At 35.8% G+C, this 14,895-nt stretch overlaps 1 protein-coding gene and 1 long non-coding RNA gene across 3 annotated transcripts; both read right to left on the reverse strand.

Annotated features, from left to right (window-relative positions):
- Nucleotides 1-4,349: 4,349 nt before the first annotated feature.
- LOC148208555 (uncharacterized) lies at nucleotides 4,350-7,486 on the reverse strand. 2 transcript variants are annotated; one of them, XR_015787177.1, is made up of 3 exons: nucleotides 5,884-6,967; nucleotides 5,758-5,794; nucleotides 4,350-4,678 (listed from the first exon to the last, which is right to left on the reverse strand). It is a non-coding gene; the product is annotated as an uncharacterized LOC148208555 (long non-coding RNA). The 2 variants fall into 2 exon arrangements; XR_015787175.1 differs by lacking the exons at nucleotides 5,758-5,794; nucleotides 5,884-6,967 and adding an exon at nucleotides 6,975-7,486.
- Nucleotides 7,487-13,195: 5,709 nt separating this feature from the next.
- Nucleotides 13,196-14,427, reverse strand: LOC148208556 (ethylene-responsive transcription factor 3-like). The gene has a single exon (XM_088119211.1). The coding sequence runs from the start codon at nucleotides 14,133-14,135 to the stop codon at nucleotides 13,419-13,421; it is 717 nt and encodes a 238-aa protein (XP_087975337.1). The 5' UTR covers nucleotides 14,136-14,427; the 3' UTR covers nucleotides 13,196-13,418.
- Nucleotides 14,428-14,895: the final 468 nt, after the last annotated feature.

Below are 14,895 nucleotides of genomic sequence, written 5' to 3' on the forward strand. Positions count from 1 at the left end.
TATAAGAGTAATAAATAAGAGAGAGAATGTATACCACTAAATTAAGAGAGAGAAATTAAAATACGTTCAATATTGCTTCTAAATGTGTGGGTCCCATATAAAATATATCTATTTTTTATTTGTTATAATAATAATGATACTTGAGTATGGAAGTTCTCCATAGTACGGAAGACTATAAATTTTCCCTACAGTGACATATTGTCATCCGAGAATTTACTGCAGTAAAACGCAGATTCACCTTAAATTGAGATGGGCCTCATTTTATCCATTTTGGTTGCCCTAAAATTGAGGAGAGGTATAAAAGCTTGCATTCAAGGGTGCCTCTATTGATTATCGATCAAATCCTAAAGATAACAAGACAAGAGAAGGGGGAAGACACTTGGAGAGGAATCCGAAGAAGACAAAAAGGGAGCTGATACAGTGAAAAGCTGTTGTTTTTCTTCCTTTTCTTCTTCTTTTGTACTCTTAAGTGCACGGGTTTTGTATTTTCTTCTTCCCTTTTCTTTATGTCATTGCGTAGCTAAGTTTATTGTAAGTGGAAGGATGTTGTGAACTTGTTCTTGAGTTGTAAACCTTGCTTCAGTTTTTAATAATGATATATATATTGAGTTGAAGTTGTTTTTAACGTTTGATTTTTAATGTGATTGGCCAACATATTGGAATACCTATTTATTAGCTCTTGGAAAATTGTAATAAGGAGTGTTTGGCTTCAACTCGTGCTATATCTACTTGAGTTTAGAGCGTGGGTACTTAAGAATAAGGCTCACCTAGTAAGGCTATAAACTGTGTTGCTATGCTGTCATGTTTTTTCCCTAAAAAGTAATAGCAGAAAATCTAGGAAATCTGGGAAGATTACAGTTCTGTTTGGCCAGTATATTACATCGTTAATGTTGTAGTGTTGTTTACATGTGAGTCCAGAAGAAGTCACAAAAACTCTTCCTCTTATCCTTGTTACATCAGTAGTTAACCCCTGTTTGAAATTCACTTTTCTAAAATCGAACTATATTCATTTGTTATCTATTCAGTTAGTTAGTAAGCATTTTATGCACTATTTCATTTAAATTCCAAAGTCTTTGTATTCAACCATACGTTTGTTAAGCTTATTTAGTTTTCTTAAGTAAAATATTGAAGTGCTTAGTTATCCATCCCTGTGGATACGATCTTTTTATCACTTGCTACAACGGTTGTGTACACTTGCACAAAGGGTTTTAAACCGTACAACTCCCTCGGACAAGTAGCCTTGTCGGAGGATGAAAAGACCTTGAACCACAAACTTGACGCTGATGCGGTGTCTTGCCTAAAATACTCCTACGCTCAAGTCAGTAATCAGAGTAGGAAATAGGAAAAAAAATACCTTAAGTGTTAGTTACAGGTTTTTCACTTACTTGATGAAGGTGAGGGTCCTTCCTGATATAGGCTCTGGTGGCCAACCAAGAAGGACGACAATTGAAGGTGGTAGGTACACGCCGCGCGGTACGGGGCCTGTCGCAAGTGTACGTTCCCGACAACTAGCGGATGGTGCCACCGCCTGCAGCTCTGCGGCTTGTCGCCTGCCACTAGAAGGCGTGCTACCCGTACCAAAACCGTGCGTCTCCTGCCACCACCATGTACAGTATGTAACCGTATATGGTCTCACACCTCTTTGTGAGTGGACACGCACCCTTCTCGGTTTTACCCTCAACAAATGGGAAAAAATAAATTTTCAAAACTTTGAATTAAATTTAATTAAAAATCTCCTCCCAAAATTCAAAAACTTAATTTTTCTAAACTAACAAATTCAAACGTCCAAAACAAGAAAATCCAAGAATTCAACTTAGCAAGATTGGGAGAAATCCAACAGTACACATTAAATCTTGAAATAAGCACTACAACAAAATTGGCTTTTAATGTCATTTTAGAACTGACATGATATATATACTATGTCGGTTTCGCAACCGACATCAAATCATGTGTCATCGTCGCTAATGATGTTAGTTATTGAACAACCGACATCTAATTAACCGACATTGCAGTGCTACAATGTCGATTGTCAACTGACATGGAATCCTGTGTCATTGTATGCTACAATGTCGGTTAGTTTACGATGTCGGTTCCCAACTGACATTGTTTATTCGAACAATGTCGCTCGTTAACTGACATTGTTCCTTCATAACTAAAATTGCATTGAATATTATTGCATATTTACAATTACGGGTAGTTATGATGTCAATTCTAAACTAACATTGTTTTTACAAAAACCTGCAAAAAATTAATAAAATCTTGTACATATACCATATCAAAATACCTATAAAACTTATATGAAATTATTTTTAGTAATAAAAAATAGTGCAATGATACGTATTTTTAGCAATCCACTAAACAAAAAGGTCATGCATACCAATACTTTTCTAAGTAGCAATCTAACCACCAAAACATTTATACAATCCAATATAATAATAATAAAATGCACACACATAACTCCTTTAACCTAATCATCACAAATCCTAATACACATCCAATAGAATTTAGCAAACCAGAACACATACAAAATTCAACAACATTCACGACATTAATTCACAACTATCATAAACTAATATTGGCTCTTTCATTGCGTAACAATAACTTCATTAAAAAGTTAAAATGAACAAAATGAGCAAAATGTTAATTAGCTCACTAATACAGGAAGGTCTTTACATAGTAAAATATAAAGTAATAAAACTGTATTTTTTACATCTACTAAATAAGTGTAGTTCGATGCCTTAACCATTTGAGCTATGTTCGGTTTGGCTTAAACATTTCAACTTGAACAATAGACCAACCTACTCGTGACAGATGAGTCTCAAGAGGTTGAACTAGAGGTATGAAGTTTTTATTGCTCTCAATCACTTGCTTCCATTAATATCTCAATAGTTCCCAATCTGCGTACAAAATAAAATGTCAGTAAGATTATATTTTTACACCACAAAATTAACTCAACAAACATAACTTTAAAAAGCTCCAGTAATACATTATTTTTAACATGATTTTTGTTCAAACTTAACTCAAAACTAACCTAAAGTATATTTGTGTTGGTATGCTTTCTAATAAAAATTTGGATTTTATTAATATTCAAAATTAACTATAGCAATTAGATGTACTTTAAACCATTAATTTAGCTCACCTTGACTAGAGCACCAACACCCCTAAAAAGGGAGCCAACAAAAAAATTAGCAGTATAATTTGAAACTCAATGTAGATGTAAGTTAATTGAAAGAAAGGACGAGCAAATCATGCAAATTAATTGAAGAGATTAACAAATCCTGCAAATTAATTGAAAGTCAATGAGATAAAGTAATGAACAGAATACTTACTACGTACCCCTACGTACCCCTTTGATTGTTTATCTATAACTAAGGAAACATATGAATGGTACTTGCTTTGGAGACGCTTTAAGGTTTTTAGTGTTACATTCCATGGAAATATTGTGTTACTTAAAACATGACATAGAAAAAATGGTAAGATCCCCATGTTACGTGAGGATAGAAAGCAAATAAGTAAAATTATTTGTCTATTGTAAGTCGTAGTATAAGATGACCACTCATGAGCAAATATCTCATTTCATTGGATTCTTTATGGCTCTATTTTGCCAACATGTTATAATTCAAGAAACACCAAGAAGCTATTTAATTCACAGGACGATTGAATGGGTAAAATTCATGTTTGCTATAACGCGAAACTTTATGAAAATTTGATTTATATACATGTTCCACCAATTTATGAGGTTTATTGTTTATATTTCCAACTATTGCTTATGTATCCACCTGAAAAGTAAGTGAGCAGCCAAAGAATTTTTTGTTGACTGTACAATTAAAAGTAAGTGTGATTGCTGATTTAGTCCACATTGGTGGCCTCCACAAATAAGAATATTAAAAGAGAATAATACAAAATACTTGCAAGGGAAGAATTGAGAACTAGTGTGATGTTTCTCAAATACACAGCCAGAGGTTACCAATATCATTTAAAAAATATACATTTTTGAAGTTTTTATCATTCTTGTAACAAATTTAGTGTCCACAAAGTTTATCAAACATGTATATCAATTTGTAACCTAAAATTCAAAAACTGTTATTGGCAAGTTTAGTTCGATTACCATAAGGTGTATCTTCCACCACCTGGATTTTTGCGTTTTTATGCGTTTTGAGGATCACTTCTTGCACCTTCTACAAATGAATTAAGTAGCGCAGAAACATGAAAAGCAAAACCAATATAACTCAATAATTGTAACGACCCAGAATTTCCCGCACACCTCTAGGTCACCTTAACTACCCAACTAATTAAATTAACCCCAACTACATCCTGCCAACTTCCTATGCAAATAAACATATAAAATCAAGTTCCAATTCTCATCAATTTAGCGATAAATCAATCCCATAGAATATCATTCAACAACATTTGTGAACCACCTCACGAGGCAAGTTTATTATTCAATCTAGATGAATCTCAATAAATGGAATAAAACTCAAACAGGCACCTATCCCGAAGTGAAACTAACAACAAGGGGAAGTCTCTCAATTATTCAAATACGAATAAACCGTTTATTGGCCATAACATAAGGCCTTAACCAATGACTTAAACTAAACAGGAATAACTAAGCAGCCTATGGTCCTCGCTCGTCATGTCTCCTCCGTCCCATCACCATGGTCGCCCACGAGTCCTTCACCTGAAACAATTATTGTAGAGGGGGGGTGAGTATATAAAATATACTCCGTAAGTAGCCCTCGCCAACACACACACACGTCATGCTCAACTATATCAAGAAACATTTGTAATCATGCTTTTCAATACATTATGCATTCAAACATATACACATTCCATCAAATTTTAGTGACAACCACAACCAGGAAACACGTTAACAACCAACCTCTAGTCTCCCTAACATCACAAGTACCCCTACGCTTATCACAGTTATCCTAACCTCCCACAGTTATCTCCTTCGAGTAGAGTCGGCCCCTGACCATTTATACCTAGAGCCCCGACACTGCTGCATCGGCTCTCGACCATTTATACTCGAGACCCCGATGACTTCACCATCTATTGGCCCTTGACCATTTATACCCAAGGCCCCAATAGTCTTCCTCCCAAAGGACTCCTCGTATCGACCCTCGACCATTTATACCCGAGGCCTCGATACTCCATTAGTGACGTATCAGCCCCTGACCATTTATACCTGAGGCCCTGACACTCACTCATTCACTCCATTAGTGGCGTATCAGCCCTCGACCATTTATACCCGAGGCCCTGACACTCACTCATTCACTCCATTAGTGGCGTATCAGCCCTCGACCATTTATACCCGAGGCCCTGACACCCACTCTTTCATTCCCTTCAAGAATCCAACTTTCACCAGAGTCTTACCATAAACTTTCTTATGCCACTAACCCTGCATCTTTCAACTCACAAGTACAATTCAGCATGCTTCCTCAACCTTAACAACTTTCTAATAACGAAATAATAACTCAATCATGCTCAATATCCAACACCATTATTTAACAAGTATTACTAAGGATAATAGCTCACTAAACACACCGAACAAAACATGCATATCCAGGCAACAAACATTACCACAGCAATACTCACAGTTTAGCAAGCAGAAAACTCACCATTTTCATCGACAAATATCCAACACTATTCCAAGTATATCGACTAACATCACAAAATCAGCATTAAACGTCACAAAATCAGCACGTTAGAGACCATCGAGCATACATTAACACACGCACACGCCCCTTGTCTACTTACCCACAACCTCGCCCTTAAATTTTGCGTCGACCTCACCCTAAGCACACCAAAACAGAAAATACAGCACGTTACGTACGCTATTTATCCTTCGAAATTAACTCTAAAAGGGTTCGAATGACGCATTACCACCAAAACCGACTTCGTATAGATGTGGGTCACCTAGATCTAACTCGCCAAGGTGTGGGTAGCCTAAATCGAGCTTCGAACAGATGTGGGTCACCGCCAAACGTCCTAAACACCGCTGTAACGTACAGATCCCGTCGCTGGAGTCATTGTTCGTCGGGTCGTAGCAGCAAGTCGCCGCTGTTCCGCTGCTGTACCGCCCGTCCGCCGTGCGCCACCGCGAGGAGGAGGCCGCACTGGTTCGTTGCAGATCGCCGGGGTGCGCCGCCGCTGCTGCAGACTGTCGGAACGTCGGGGAGCGTCGCCGGTCCGCCGCTGTAACAGTCCGCCGTGCGCCGCTGTGAGGAGGGGGGCCACGCCGCTGCTGGATCGGGACGTCGCCGCTGCTGTTCGAAGGAGCGCCGCAGCGCTGCTGCTCGATCTGAAGGGCGCCGCCGGAGCCGCTGCTCCTTGCCGGAAAACAAGAGAAGGGGGCGGCAGGGTTGGAAGATGAAGGAGAAATCTGGGGGGTGGGGGGGCAGCTAGGGTAGAAGAAAGAATAAGAAGAAGAAAAGGGGTTTGGGGCTAGGGTTTTCTTTTCCTTTTGTTAAATTACCTCAATGGAGGCCCAACGCGTCCAAGCCGAAGAGGAAAGAAGTCCATCCCCCTTAAAACAAACCCACCACACGGAGTCCGGTAATTATTAATTTAAGTTGGAGTTTAGAGCCCGGTAGTAAAGATAAATTTAATTAACAATCAATTTAAAATTAAATGAAGGAAAATAAAATCTCTGATTCGAGACTAACTATAGCACGACATTAAAGCAAATAGTGTACAGCTTTCAGAGAAATAAAACCTTACTTGGATTTTCAGTCAAATTTTGGGACTATTTATAGGGAAATGATCATGATTTAGGATTTGTTGGACACAAGCCGTATTTGTGGATGCGAAGGGCCAAATTTTAATGCAACAAAAATGACAACATTGGGGGATTTATGTCACGTTGTTGGTGATTTCATTCAGTTCATAAGCCATTGTAAAAGTCCCAGAATGAAACTTGTTACAAAATTGAATAAATGCAATTGAAATAGTGCAAGAGAGAAGTTCAAACGTACCCGTTTTCTAGTCCGATTTGTAAGTTCTTAGATTGAGAAAATGGAAATACTCGAAGGGGGTCATGGGTGGTTGTTGTTATGGCTTGTGGATCTGGGCTGCACTGTCACTCACACTGCCAGATCTAGTTTATGAACCACGGTGTTGCTAGTTTAACAAACAAGAAAGAAAACAAGGGGTGACGGCTGGCTTAAGGAGATTAAAACACAAATGAAGAGATATGCTAGGGTTTTAAAGAAACAAAAAATGGTCGAAGGCCGTTGCTCATAGAGAACTATTGTCATGTCGTGGCCTACCGAAGGAAAAGATGGATAGTCGGAGACGGCCGCTGGAACTTGCTGTAGTGCGTCGCGGTGTTTTGCCGACGAAGATGGGTCTCTGGAGGTAGCTATCGGTTTCACGAAGAAGAAGGGGATGACGGCTTGGAGAGGAAGGAAAGGAAAGAGAAAACTTAGGGTTTTTTCTCTCTTTCTGTTTTATCTCCAACCATAATTTTTTTAAAAGAAAATCTAGATATTTTAATTTGCTACTGGGAGGAAATAAAACTAACTTAACAATATCAAAAATAAAAATAAAAAATAAGCCAAATAACATAATAGTTTTTTTTGTCATCCGAATTTTATTTTTTTTTTCTTTTTTCATGTTTTTTTTTTGGTTATTTTGTTTTTTGTTTTTTTTATTTTTTTAACCTTAGATGTCACCTTTCAAATGACATTATATCTAAATATTTAGTACCGTTAGAAACCGCCATTAGAATTCTGACATTATAGAGTACACTTGTTTTATAATTAAATTTATTTTTTTATATTTAATGTCGCTTTTCAACTGACATTGTATCACAACTCCTTCACATTATTTATTTATTTATTTTTCGACATTCGATGTCGCTTGGAAAACGACCTCGTATCTCCATAATCAGTTGGTTCTTAACTGACATTAAAGATTTGCTTTTTTAAAACCGACATTGTAGATCCACTTTTTCAAAATCGTCATTATCTATAAACTACCAACTGGCATTGAAGGTGACAATTGTTGTAGTGAAACTAGCCTAAGAATGCACATTACAGTGAAGCAATAGAGAACCTACCTCGCTCTAATGGTTGAAAATGACGAAATGTATTCGACCTTCAAAGTATGAACGTTGTAGTTGAGCGTTCAAAATACCTACATGTTGAAAATGTGAATTTCTTTGAAAAGTGAAAACAAAGTGGAAGGTGTGTGTGAGATTCTAAGAGGATAATGTATAAGACAATTTTATTCTTTGAACTAACAATGAGAATAAAAATTATCTTGAAGTAAAAGTTGGTGAGCAATCAATTGATTTGTAGGATCCATTAAAACCAAGGCAAGTTTGATGGGTTACTCGCCTGGGTTATGGTGGTGGCATACAATCCAAACTAGCCCATAAAAATAGAGTTTATGACGACATTAATGAAACGAAAGTTATGCGAACCGGCTCGAGTTTGTGATGTCTGAAGTACAAAAAAATTGTCCAAGAAAAATAAGTTGAGTGCAAGACTTCGGTAAATTCAGACGAGGTTTCTTCAAACTTGCCCGAATTGGAACACCTTATTTAATACATACACCTTTGTCAAGAGAAAAAGGCAATTGGTTTGTAAAAAAAATGCAATTTGAGGTCAGAAAAATAAGTTTTTTAAAGTTAGGTCGAATTTGAAAACCCACAAATTTTTCTTATCCGACTATTCAAATTCTTTAAAAAGTCTGGAGAAAGAGTAACAAAGAGCTAATTACGTAGTTGGAGGAGATAAATAGCTACCAAAATAATTTTTAAATTTCATGATTAGTTATAATTTAAAATAAATCATCACTTTTACCAAGTTTATCTATTCTAACTTAAATTGTAACTTTTTGCATTATTAAATGAAAAAAATAATCAACTCTTCTTTGTTACTCAATAATTAGCAGCTTGTTTTGATGATTCAATAATATGAAAAGATTAATTTGAGAGAAAATAGTGAGAGAGAGAGAGAGAGTTAGAGCAGGGATATTTCAAGATATTAACTTTTGTATTTGAAGGATCAAATTGTCTTAAGTGAGAAAGTCCATGTAAAAGAAAGGTAAAATTGACATAAAAAAATATCTCCTATCCATTTTTATATATACACATGTATATAAATCGATATTACTTCCATTATAAACTTTTTTTTATTAAAACACTTAACTATAAATCATTTTATTATTTTGGTTATAATATTTCAAAACTGATTTTAATGAACTATTATAAAAGAAATAAGGGAGAGGAACTGGATGAGAAAGTCTATGAAGGAATAACGTGTGGTAAGAGAGAGATTTGTCACAAAGTATATGCAGCGAGAGGTTGAAGCTAGTGAGAGAAAATGTGTGAAGAGAAAATAATTGTGATAGAAAATAAATATATACATTTGTAATAATGAGAAGTGAGTGAGAAAAAATACATGTCAAGGAGAAAATCTATTCTCGTGCAGGAAAAAATCTCTATTTTACCTTTTTTAATTTAAACATTTTCATATTTATTTTTTAAAATAATTTTATCATTCAAATATAAAATTTTCTCACTTAAGCGTTCCTTCTCGAAGATAATTTTGTCATTCAATATAAAATTTTCTCCCTCAGACATTCCTTCGCTTTCTCTTCTAGCCACTTACCCCAATTTTATTTCTTTTTTTATTTCTTTCAAAATATTTTATTTTATTACAAATTCTTTTCTCAAATTAATTTTTCTTCCATAAAACTCTCCCTCTCAAAAGTTATAATACAAAGAGTTAGAATATTTGTAGTTTTGTCTCTATGATCAATTAATTAAAAAAGTTATAACTTATTCTTAATTATAATCAATAAGGAATTTCTGAAGTTACGTAACATTTTATTTTCAACAACTATATAAAGAGTTTTGTTTTTTACTCTTTCTCGCAACTTTTTATTCATCAAAACTTGAGCTTCTTTTCTCTTCCGGTAGGTTTTTCTCCTTTATCTTATGTTTTCTAATTTTAGTTTAGATTATTTGATTGAATATTCAACTTTTAGTTTTTTTTTTTCTTTTTTTACAATGCAATGTTAATAATTCTTAAATTAGAGAATACTTGATTACCTATCATATATAAGTAATTTCAAAAAGTTTAAGATATGACATACATGTTTTTTTTTGTCGTTTTTTAATGACTCAAATAAGAATCATTTTATGCACCATTATGTTTAGGAAAAAAAAAAGATGAAAATCTATAAATATATATTATGTTTAGAAATTTTATCAAAAATTTAAGTAAAAAAAATTAATTTTGAAACATAAAATAGAAAATATGAAATTTCACGGATGGTACGATAAAAGGAGTTCACAGAGGGAAGCTACGTTGGTGAGACAATGTAGCACTGGCCGGTCCACCAAGGGATCAGGCCCCTCTTTTATCAAAATGTTCGCTTTCATTCACGCCATCAAGCCTCACACTTGGCTTTTTATGATTTTTAAAATATATTTTCTCATTGATAATAAGTAATTTTTTATTTTCTATTCAAACCATTGTTAATTCATTCTTTGTCGAGGGCGTAGATTCAATCCATTTCTATATTTGTTGTTAAAAAAACAAAAAAGTTTATTAAATAAAAATTTATAAAAAAAGATCACTCATTTATTAAAAATCAAGATTCTCAACTTAGTTGGATTAATGCACCAAATACACTATTAAATAAATCTACCAAAACATAAGAATCTATCTTTAAAAACCAATTCTAATGTTGTTTTTGTCTAAAACATATCAATTTCATACCAAATATGTGTTTTCTAACTCATTTGACACATAGGAAAATTTATCAACAAGTAAAATTTGCAACATTTTTTAAAATTAAGTTGAAGATTGCAACATTTATTTAAATGTAAGGTGTAAATTCATACAAATCACCAAAATTTTATATATTTGGCCCGGTGATACAAAATCTTGAATTTGCTATACTTAATATTGGTAGATTAAGAAATTAGTGAAAGTAAATTTATGTGAGTTAAAACGTAACTAGAGAAGAATATTTGTATATACTTAAATTCAATTGTCTCATCTCTGCTTGTAAATATAAGGAAAATAATATTGAGTTACAAGACACTAATGAAGCAGTAAGACAAATTAGAAGGGAAAATAGTTGTCTTTCTTATTGAAAACTTGATAGCTAGTTAATTTTTATAAAAATTCCTCCAGACCCTTTTAAGACAAGATTCCTCCGTACCCTTTAACAGCCAAATATTTTCCAATTAAAAATTTACTATAAGGGCGTAAAAATGTCTAGAGAGAAAAATAAGGGAAAAAAATAAATAATAATAAGAGAGTATGTTACTCCTTAATCAAGAAGTGTTGGTTGTCGAAAATCAGGGAATTTGCTGGTCATGCGAGTGTCGTTTTGATGGAATAAGTTGGAGAGTCGACATGAGACTCATCTTCAACTTCCTCAGGATGTATAGATTTTTGGTTCAGCAAAATATAAATCAACCTAACAACATTCCACTCATATATTGTTGGAATTTTTTTAACAAAATTAATTTTTGATAAAATAAAGAAACACAATTTTTCGTGATACTATGACCACAAATATTCCAATATTGTGAGGCTCATTACTTCAATTGAATACAATGAAATCAAAAGCATCAAACCTCTCTTGTTCGAAAGAATCGAAACACTGCACGTTACATCATAGCAGCACGACAAAATGAAGGCGGAAATGCCCGGTTCACCAGGTTCTACTACAACGAGACCTAATCATACTCAAAAGAAGAGTTTGATCCTGGCTCTGAAGGAACCTTCCCGTTTTTCCTGGTCTCAATTGCAGTACCTCTCAACAAGATTGATCTGTTTGGATCTTGGTCCATGATGACCTTGAGAAATCATTTCACCTTTTTAGTTGGAACTTTAGGCGGTTCGCAAAAAAAGATAGCGAAAAAAATTATTTCTAGAGTTGAGACTAAGAGAAATGTATAAACCAATGCTTCCATAGATTTGATTTCGGTTTACAATTATAGCTTCCATACCTATTTAGTGTTTCTTTTTTCTTTTCCCTATGTATGAATACTTAAATACTAAAGTTCGTTGAGTCCTGTGCGTGAAGTGTTACATTTATAGATTGGTAAATCAGTCCTATCTTGGGCGACCATTGTTCGTGAATCTTGAGCACCAGAGAGAGAACAAAATTGTCTTAAAGAAACAATGCTGCATTGGGTTCGAATTTTTATTTTGTGTTGTTTTAAGTTTTCTATTCATATTTCTTCAACATATATTTGGGTTCGAATTTTTATTTTGTGTTTTCTCAAGTTTTCTATTCATATTTCTCCAACATATATTAAAAAGCGTACCAATTACTTCTCTTTAAAAAGTGCTTTCAAATTTCTTTAAAAAATAATTTAACCATAGTCAACATATTAATATTAAATATCAATTTAAGTATTAATATCAATTTAAGCATAGTTCAACTCGTGCAAATATTCCAACTTTGAAAAAAAAAGCACATAAACATTCAATATAGAGAGTGCTTTTACATTAAGAATATTGTTTGGTGTACAAAAGTCTAAAGATTAAATATAAAACTAAAATTGAAAGAGAAAAAAAAACTGAATAATTTAGAATTAAAAAATTGAAGAGCAAAATTAATGGGAAAATAAAATAGAAGTAGTTGAGTGGGTCACGGTGGTTCAGTGGGAACGGAAGAGGAAGATGAAGAGAGCCTCACCACCATACGGTCGCAGACCCCAGTTTCCGAGTGGCCTCGATTCTATTCTTATTCCGAATGGGGGACAACCCCAATCCCACTTCCCAAACACTCCCAAATTCGGTTGCCTAACCCAACATTTCTCAATCCTCTTGGTTTTGGTGGCATTCAATGAATTACTAACATTGTGATTCTTTCTCTCAATTTTCCATGTGAAACAGAGAGAACAAAAAGAAATTTGGGAAACATTTGAACCAATTTTCTTATTTCTCTAATAATAAATCTTTTTATTTTCAGAAGAAAAAAAAAGGATTGTCAATCCGATTCAATCCCCAACACACCCACAAATAAATTTGAGCAACACATAAGAAACAGATGACTTTTTAATTTGGTAGATTGAATCCTTTGTTTCTAATATCTCTGATTTTTGAGAGAGAAATCTCCCACATGGGAAATAGAAATCTCAAACTACAAATCCATTAAACCTCTAACAGCAAGGGAAAATGAAAAATCATCATCTTCTAGAGAAAAGGGAAAAAGGAAAGAAAGAAAGAGAGAAAAATAATTCTCTCGATAAATCATTGCTTTTGATTTTTCATAATCTTGTCGGGTAATTTCATCTCTCTCTTTACCTGCGAGAACAGTGAAGTAAGGAAAAAGAGGAAAAAAATAAAAAAGAAAAAAAAAGGTGGAGATTAATAATAATAAAATATTAAATTATTGATCGCCATCATTATGATCATCGCCACCAGCAGCAGCAGGGGAGGTCAGAGGCACAAGGCGGTAGATCGGAGATCATCGGCGGCGAAGTCAGGTTGATCGGAGGGAGGAATATTGAGATCGAAAGGAAGAGGGGGTTTCCGGCGGATGGAGGAGGAGGAGGAGGCGATGTCGCCGTCGTCGACGACGGAGGAGGAGGAATCGCAGTCGCTATGGCAATCCTCCGGAACGAGCGGCGGCGTGCGGGGGTAGCGGCGGGGGGCAGGGAGCATAGTTGAGGCGGAGGGGGGCCTGGGCCCGCTGAAGGACTCCACAGTGGAGCTCAGGCTGCTGGAAGTGGGCCTCTGGGGATTAATCTCCGGCGGCTCCTGGAACCCAGCGGCGGCGTAGAATCGGTGATCGGAGAACGGATCTGAGGCGTTGATGTTGGTGGGAGGGTTTTGACTTTGATGGTGAGGATTAGGGTAGGGGTAGTCGAAAAACGACGTCGGATTGGGGTTGGAGACGAGGGGGAAGTTGGTCTTGGCCTTGGGGCCACGGAGCGTGCGGGCGGCCGCGTCGTAAGCACGCGCCGCGTCCTCCGCCAAATCGAACGTCCCCAGCCACACTCTGGTCTTCTTCCACGGGTCTCTGATCTCCGCCGCGAATCTCCCCCAAGGCCTCTTCCGAACGCCTCTGTATCTCGGCTCCTTCCCGGATCCCATCCCTTCACGCGCCGCCGCCGCCGCAGCCGCCGCCGCTGCAGCCCCTCTCCCTCTCCTCATCACTGCTCAACCGCAAAGATTTGGGCCAAATCTGAAGAAGATCCAAGCCTTAATTCACCACGAATACGAAATCTCTAACACAAATCCACCAAAAAAAAAAAACCAGAGATTAGTGTGCGATTTCAGAAATGGCAGGGCCTGGGGGTCCGAAATTGAATTTTTGGAAGAGAGAGAGAGATTGAATCTAGAGAGAGAAAGAGAGAGATGGAGAGGAAAGGGTCAGGTCCGTGAGGAGGAAAAACTGGATGCTACCAGCTCCACCTTCTCAGCTTCTTCACCAAAATTAATAAATTTTTTTTTCTTTTTTATTTTTTTTAATTCTGAGTTTGTATTTTTCTCTGGCCGTAGTAATCCTAATAGCTTTTCTTTTTTCTTTTACTTCCTTTATTTATTTATTTATTTTTATTTTTTGCTTTCTCGATTTCTCTACCTTCGCTCGCCCCCACAAACCGACTGGCCCCTCCATTGCTTTTCTTCATAGACCAGTATTTGTTTTTCTTTTTGAAGGAAAAGATAATAATAAATTAATTCATGTAGTGCGGGTTCAGAATTATCTTCGTTGGAATTACGAATTTGTCCCCCGTGCTTAAAACGAGATTACTAATATGCCCTCACATGTTTACCACTGTCCGTCCAATTTCGAAATTGATTAGGGACTGACCATTACTCTGCCCTCGCCAACTCCGTGCATCCAAATAAATAAATAACAAATTTTCAATTTCCTTTTTCATCCCTCGACATTTTTATTTCTTTCATATTA

The sequence above is a fragment of the Momordica charantia genome (assembly GCF_013281855.1).
Source record: "Momordica charantia cultivar OHB3-1 chromosome 10 unlocalized genomic scaffold, Mcharantia_2.0 BLBB01000010.1, whole genome shotgun sequence".
Lineage (NCBI taxonomy): Eukaryota > Viridiplantae > Streptophyta > Magnoliopsida > Cucurbitales > Cucurbitaceae > Momordica > Momordica charantia.

Coding starts and splice junctions, on each gene's coding strand:
- LOC148208556 (XM_088119211.1), bottom strand. CDS start 14,135: ATGAGGAGAGGGAGAGGGGCTGCAGCGGCGGCGGCTGCGGCGGCGGCG.